General features: G+C 28.8%; 1 protein-coding gene across 1 annotated transcript; it reads right to left on the bottom strand.

Moving 5' to 3' along the window:
* Positions 1–121: 121 nt before the first annotated feature.
* On the bottom strand, positions 122–4,743 carry LOC108557371 (autophagy-related protein 16-1-like; the record flags this gene model as incomplete). The annotated part of the gene is made up of 2 exons (XM_017913859.1): positions 122–301; positions 4,623–4,743. Coding segments are annotated over 2 exons (301 nt in total), but the record flags the coding sequence as incomplete, so codon positions are not given.
* Positions 4,744–8,056: the final 3,313 nt, after the last annotated feature.

The raw sequence follows: 8,056 nt of genomic DNA, 5'->3' as shown, positions 1-8,056 counted from the left end.
ATATTTTAGATATTTTAGATATTTTAATTTTGAAATTTCTCGAGTCTTGTCCCGGGAATTCCCGATTCAGCAACACTATCATCAATGCTGTAACGGAAGATGGATTAATTTTCTGACTTACCCCTGGATAAGTCCAAAGAGGTGACTTTTCCGTTGAGGACGATGTCGTGCGCGCTGGATTCGGTCCTGGTGTCCCAGAATCGGATCCTCTTGTCGAAATGTCCGCTGATGATGATGGATCCGGCTCCATCGACCGTGACCAGATCGTTGCAACTGGACCCAGCGAATTTCGTTTCAATACCTGCACGCACACAAAAAAACAACATATTTATTTAAAGTTTAAAGACGAGATTAGTATGCGCATATCATCGCCGCTTTACGGCTACATCGTAATTAACCCTTTTCGCAGAGATTACGAAGCCTCCGTCGTGGCAGTGGTATTTTCTTAGGATGCATTCGGTGCATGGAACGCCCAACGAACGTAGTCCAACATTTACATATTCCGAGAACGTTCCATATTAATAATAATCTTAATATAAATTGCACATTAAACAACTATTTTCTGGTGAATGCAAACTACAATAATAGTACAAAAAAAACTGAGATGAGAGAATCCTTGGAGATGGGTTTGTTAAACTCTCCTCGTCCTCTTCTCTCCGTTTTCCTCATCTTAATTATTTTAATTCACTTTGTTCGAGTGAGAAAATTAATTTGCAAACCTCCCGCTTTGCCTTGCCTTGCCTTGCGATGTCTGTCAATTATCAAATACCGAACGCCAGGTCGCACCTGACACCTTCGACCTAATTGGACGATGGTCGTAAATCGAGGAATCACATTTCACCTGCACTTTGCTAATAGTAATATGGATTTATATAGTTTCAGCTACAACCAAAAGTTTTCAACTAAACTTTAAAATCAAATATAAATTTTGTAACTTTTTTTATGATTGACTAAAAAATAAATATTAGAATTATGAAGTAATAATACATAAGAAGAGGAAAATGAGTAGAAATGGAAGCAAATAAAAGTTTATAAGTAGTCTAAATATATACTAAATACTAAAAAATGTGAAATCTCCTTAAGAAAAGAACTCACAAGTTGGTGGAGTTATTGTAAAGTCGTAGGTGACTTATAAACTAAGAGCAAAGATGAAACATTGAATAATTAATCCTTACAAATTATAAATACACATTATTACATTACAATTCAATTTGATTTCAAATTTTAATCACTAAAATTTCAAAAGTTAATTACAAAAAAGTATATATGTAAGTTTTTTTATGAATATTTCGAAATCTAACTACAAATCATCAACTATTTCTATTGATGGTATTAGGATTAAAACAAGTGCAAATATCTCTCACAAACTTTGATTTCTAATAGTAATGACTGAAATTTCGAAATGTATGTATATCTCATTTTTATGTATATTTCGAAATCTATCTACAAAATATCAATCTTCAACTATTTCTATCTAATGTAATAATATAAGGATTAAAACAAAAGCAAATAACTTTTACAAAATTTGATTTCAAATAGTAATGATTGAAATTTCGAAATGTAATTAAAAAAAGTGTATATCTTATTTTTATGTATATTAGCTACAAAATCTAGCTACAAAATATCAATTATCAACTATTTCTACCGAAGGTAATAATATAATGATTAGAACAAGAGCAAATAACTTTCACAAAATTTGATTTTAAATTTTAATGACTGAAATTTCGAAATGTAATTTAAAAAAAAAATGTCTCATTTTTATGTATATTTCGAAATCTGGGACAAAATATCAATTATCAACTATTTCTATCGAAGTTAATAATATAAGGATTAAAACAAGAGCAAATAACTTTTACAAAATTTGATTTTAAATTTTAATGACTGAAATTTCGAAATGTAATTTAAAAAATGTATGTCTTATTTTTATGTATATTTTGAAATCTGGCTTCAAAATATCAATCATCAGGTAATTGTATTAAAGGTAATAATATAGGGATTAAAATAAGTGCACAATAACCGTTCAAAGGATTTGCTTTCAAATAAAATATTGATGTTTGAAACGTCGAGCACGTATTTAAAATTTGAACTCTTTTATTTAATTCATAAATTATTTAATTTCGATCTAAATAATGTATAAATCTAAATATAAAAATTATTTATAACCACTTCGGATCAATAAAAATATTGTAGATTCGATATTTACCAAATAATAAAAAAACCTTTATGATTGCAAATAAGTAAGTGAACTGAAGGTAGAGTTATTCTAAAGTCGCAAGAGACTTATGATAAACTAAGAGCAATGTAATGATCCTTACAAATTAAATAAATATTATTAAAATACCTAAATGTTAGTCATCGCAAAATACTGGTGTCTCTTATGTAACTGCAATGCCTGCAATATACCCACATATACGTATTATTTTACGTTTGAAATATGCTAAACTACTAGCAAAATCAAACTACTGAAAAATCTATATACAGTGGAACCTCGCTTAACAAGTAAAATGAATTGTAAGAAAAACGACGTTTCGCATAACGAGTGACGATGAGAAGCCCCAGATTGTACGCCTGCTACATCATTTCTAAAACTTGTGTACACATATGCATTTTTTTTCAATATTTTTCACTATTCGATTAAAATTCGTGTACAAATTTGGAAATTTTGAAACGGATCAAACTCGCTAAGCGAGGTTCCACTTTACATAAATTAATAATAAATGAGAAATCGAAGACTCATGTTAAATAAATAAGAAATAGTTATAGTATGAATACATTTTAAGAAAAAGCAAAGATTTACACATTATAGACAAAACATTTATTTTGGAAAATATTACTGTTTCATAAAATATTTAATATAAACTAGTTTACTTTAGGCTTTCAATAAAAAAATTCTGAACTTATGAATGAATTTTTCAGAATTTAAAAATATATTGTAAAAATATATTCAATAACAATATACAACTTATTTATACAACTAATATAAATTTTGTATTGATTTTAAAAAATTCAATATTCGAATTTTGAAAATAGTCAAACAAATTATGAACTTAATAAGTCATCGACAATGTTCTTTTTAATAAATATTGAGTATTTGTAAAAACTCTTGAAAACATTGTTAAGTAAAAGTATAATTAAAAAAAAATGAAATTAGATCAAGGTCATTTACAAAATGAAACATCTAATATAAATGAATAGAATGAAATAGATAAGTATTAGTTATAGAATGGATAAATTTAAAAAAGAAATCAAAGATTTACATATTATAGACAAAATATTCTAAGAACATTAATTTTGAAAAATTTTACTGTTTCATAATATATTTAATATAAGATCTAGACTATTAATATTATTATATATTAAATTAGTTTTTGAGCTACAATGAAGTTAATTTAATAGCAGATTTGTAAACGAGAAACCCTTAAAAGTCATAATCAGTAATATTAGTTAAGGTGTCAATTTGTTTCATGCTTTGACATTACTTTTTTGAAAAAATATATTTTATTTCAATGATCTATAAGACTAATGTATTTCCATGAATCCATCAAACTGTGAGGATTTGATAACCTATAAACAAGGCTTTGTAATCTTTTGGTTTAAATGAAATGTTGCACGCTGTATCCAATAGGTTGTCAATTTGTTTAACGCACTGATACTTTCGAATGAACATGCAAACGAACTTGTATCGTTGTATTAATGACATTATCTCCAATGACAATGTACAACGTTCGAACACCTATGTTTTTTAATCCGTTTGTTTTCGCGCGTCCCTTCCATTCGTGCTATTCTGATTTGTGACCGAGTTAATGATTGTCGCTGGAGGCGGCAGCGGCGGCAACGTTCGGAGACGGCCGGAATACAGATAAGTGCTGAAAAATGCCGAGGCCATAATTTCATTTGGAATCAATTTGGCGAAGTTTCGGTGACAAGCAAAATTTGCGGGGCGGACACATCGATTTCCAAGTTAAGGGGTGACGGCACGTACAGAGCGAAACCAGAAAACGTGGCTCCAACGTGGAATATACACACAGCAAGGAGCGAGAAAGGTTGAAACAGCTACAGCATTTTCTCCATCCGGCCTTTACGACCGCTTTTAATCTTCGGGCCCCAAACGAAATGAAACTCGCAAACACACACATTGCAAACTCATCCAACCTATACACATCTCGGGCGAGAATAATTTGCTACTTTGTAAATATCACTATTTTCCTTTCTTAAAGTCCACTCTTTCGTTGTGTGTGGATGCATGTGCATCAATTTTCTTTGCGGATTCGGTTTCATGGGAAGAGAGGATCTTATGTACGTACGCTCTCGTGTGTATATGTGAGTGAGTGTGCGCCTATGATCGTGACTGAAATAATATTCCAATGAGATTATCCGACGTGCACTAATAACACATAAATCCTTCAATGTGGGCTCTTCTCCTCTCTCTCGCACATGCATGCATACATACAAACGGAGAGACAGCCAGCAGAAACACGGCCCGGAAGAGAGCAGAAGAGAAGAACTGGATGAGGAATACGACGACGACAAACAACAAAAAAGAATGAAAGAGTATAAAGATGAAGATGAAAAGGAGGAAGACATGGTTTCTTTCTTCTTATTCATCATCAATGTATACTTACATGCTCGACTTCTGAGATCCCAGATTTTCAATGTACGGTCGTGACTACCAGTCACCACTTTGGACGGCTCTCCCAGGAATTTTGCGGCGAGCACCTTGCCGGAATGTCCCGTTAGCGTATGCTGCGAACACACAACAAACAAACCGCAAAACATTAAAATTAATTTAAAGCAAACACACACACAAATATATTAGTTTTGGTACTCCGCAGAAGCCAAAAGCCTCTACTTCTTCCTTCATTACTAACGAGGAAACGAAAGACTTTCACTTTGTACAACTAATCTTCCCGCTTAAATTAACCGCATGCATTAAAGTTAACTTGACAGACCGTCGACGATAATCACGCTGCTGCTATTACCAACACTCCACTCTGCAGACTTTGCACGAAAACTTTAGTTACGTGCAATATTTACTATTAACTCTTACACACTCCTTACTTTATACTTATTTTCATTATTCACCTTAGGTATTACAACTACAAGCATTTTTGTCCATTATTGCTATACCACATATAACAGTTGTCATTTCTAAGGATTCTTGCATAATTCAATACTAAACTAGAACTAAACTAGAAGATTTTTCAATAATTTACATATAAGTCATAAAATATTATTACTTCGTTTCATCAATATATTTTTTAAATCAAAATTCACATGTTTTTAATTATACAAAAACTTGTTACAAAATTGCAAAAGAAAAACTGAATTAATAAAAATTGTATAAGAAAATCAATTAATTAAATTTTCCAGTTTTTTTTTAAACAAAATAAACGTATTCTTGTAATTATTACACAGTTTTATAATTATAATATATTTTTTGAAATATAAATTCACACGTTTTGAAAAGGTAATCACGTAAAGAGAATTACAACAAAAATTAATTAATAATCCACTCTGCAGACTTTGCACGAAAACTTTAGTTACGTGCAATATTTACTATTAACTCTTACACACTCCTTACTTTATACTTATTTTCATTATTCATCTTAGGTATTACAACTACATTATTGCTATACCATAAACCACATATAACACTTGTAATTTCTAAGGATTCTTGCATAATTCGATATAAAATCTTTGAATGTATTTAAGGAATTACTACTTAATTTATACTTGTTTTCATTACAACTAGAAGATTTTTCAATAAATGTTATACCAAAATTTACATATAAGTCATCAAATATAATTACATCGTTTTATAAATATATTTTTTAAATCAAAATTCACATGTTTTTAAATATACAAAAACTTGTTACAAAATTGCAAAAGAAAAACTGAATTAATAAAAATTGTATAAGAAAATCAATTAATTAAATTTTCCTGTTTTTTTAACCAAAATAAACGCATTCTTGTAATTATTGCACAGTTTTATATTTATAATATATTTTTTGAAATATAAATTCACACGTTTTGAAAAGGTAATCACGTTAAGAGAATTACAACAAAAAATAATTAATAATCAATTGTATAAAAAATCAATTAATTCTATCTTCCTGTTTTCCTCTATATGCAGCAAAAGAGAAATTATTAAATGATGAACAAATTATGCGTCAAAAGTGCTCGCATCCAATGCCATTTGAAATGTAGTAATTATGTGATTAAGTTGCAGTACACTAATTAGGATGTGGATAGGCATCGTGTAATTACGGGATAATTAAAAGATAGAACATGTTGGTTTTCAAAATAATTGGACATGGTCGCAAAATCTCCGTTTGCATGAGAGGAGAAGACTAGAGAGGAAGAAGGAGGTAGAACGTGCTTAGAAGACGACGGCGGATCAGGATTTTCCACAAGAAACACGTAAACCCGATTTATTCCTGAGACGACTTGAAGGATTTCGTATATTAATATCAAGAAATTCGGACGGAGCAAAACATCAAATATGCACTTTTACATCAATTGATTTATTTTTATATTAAATTTTATTATAATTTTTTAAGTATTTTTCAATAAAAATTGAAAACATTCATGAAATTATTTATATATTTTATTATACAAATAATTAAAAAAAAAATCTGTGATGCAAATTTTATTCTTAATTAAGGATTTTTCATTCCTTAACTGAAAAGAAGTATTTTTCAAATGTTCTTGTACTTTTTTGTTGGTTTATTTGTTGAAACTTTCCAATTTATTCTCGTACAGCACTGAATAAATAATAATAGCGAGACGAGATTTTTTTTCCATTTAGGATAAAAATCTAATCTCTCGTTGCGTTATTTACATTTTGCTTTTTAAGCGCTTTTGTCCTGAATGTGTCTAAACTCTAGACAGACATGATATGTGCAGAATTATCAGCTGTTTCCATATGGAATTTCATTTCATTTTACAAAGATTCTCGTGTATGCTTTATATTTGAATTATAAACAAAAATATTTAATATCTGTATACGTAAATCAATTTGTGTAAAACAAACAAAGTTTTTCATCAAAACTTAATTCATATTTATGTAAAACTTAAATTTAAAAATACTAGTAAATATAATTAATTTATTAAAGTTAATCAGAATTCAGTAATCATTTTTAAAGTCCTACGATTTTTCAATTATACATAAAATTTCCAACTTTGTTTTGTGCAGATTTTCATTGTATATTTTCAAAACTTATTACGTGTATAAAATAAATTTCTAAATTGAATTGATTCATTCTATATATAGATAATTGAGTCAATCAGGACTGAGTAATCTTCGTGGAAATCCTAAGATGCGCGCATCTAAAGTTATTTGATTAATTAACTTAATGGCCCTGAGGTCAGATCGGCTTTCTGCGATGACGAGTTAACTCGCCCTACGCAAATTACTGATTAATTAATCGCTTGAAGTGCTTATTCAATCCGGAACTTCTCAATCTACTCCACATAAAGAATTTAACTGAATCTATATGTATGTATACTTTACTTTTGTTAAGAGAATTAAAAGATTAATTCAGTCTAATAAGTGATTATAATTATATTTTATATAAGTAAGCTTAATTAGATTTATTTATAAATAATTATATAACCAATATTAATAAAATGTATGTATTTGTAATATATTTTGACAAAATCAAAGTTCTTTCATACATTTATCAGCAAATTTAAGAATTCATACTGATATTAAAAGATTAATTCAATCTTATATTTAAGATGAATAAAATTTACATAAATAAGTGATAAATGTATGTACTTTTGGATATATTTGAAAAGTTTCATTGTTTATTCATAAATCTACAAGTAAATTAAAGGATTCATACTAATTATCTAAAATTAAAAGATTAATTCAATCTTGTATTTAAGCTGAATAAGATTTACGTAGATAAGTGATAAATGTATCTACTTTTGGATAAATTCGAAAAGTTTAATTGTTTATTCACAAATCTACCAGTAAATTTAAGAATTCATACTGATCATCTAAAATTAAAAGATTAACTCAATCTTGTATATAAGATGAATAAGATTTACG

This window comes from Nicrophorus vespilloides, unplaced genomic scaffold (assembly GCF_001412225.1).
Source record: "Nicrophorus vespilloides isolate i.1.1-1 unplaced genomic scaffold, Nicve_v1.0, whole genome shotgun sequence".
Taxonomy (NCBI): domain Eukaryota; kingdom Metazoa; phylum Arthropoda; class Insecta; order Coleoptera; family Silphidae; genus Nicrophorus; species Nicrophorus vespilloides.
Note: the sequence above shows the minus strand (reverse complement) of the source record. Positions and strands in the feature narration are given on the sequence as shown.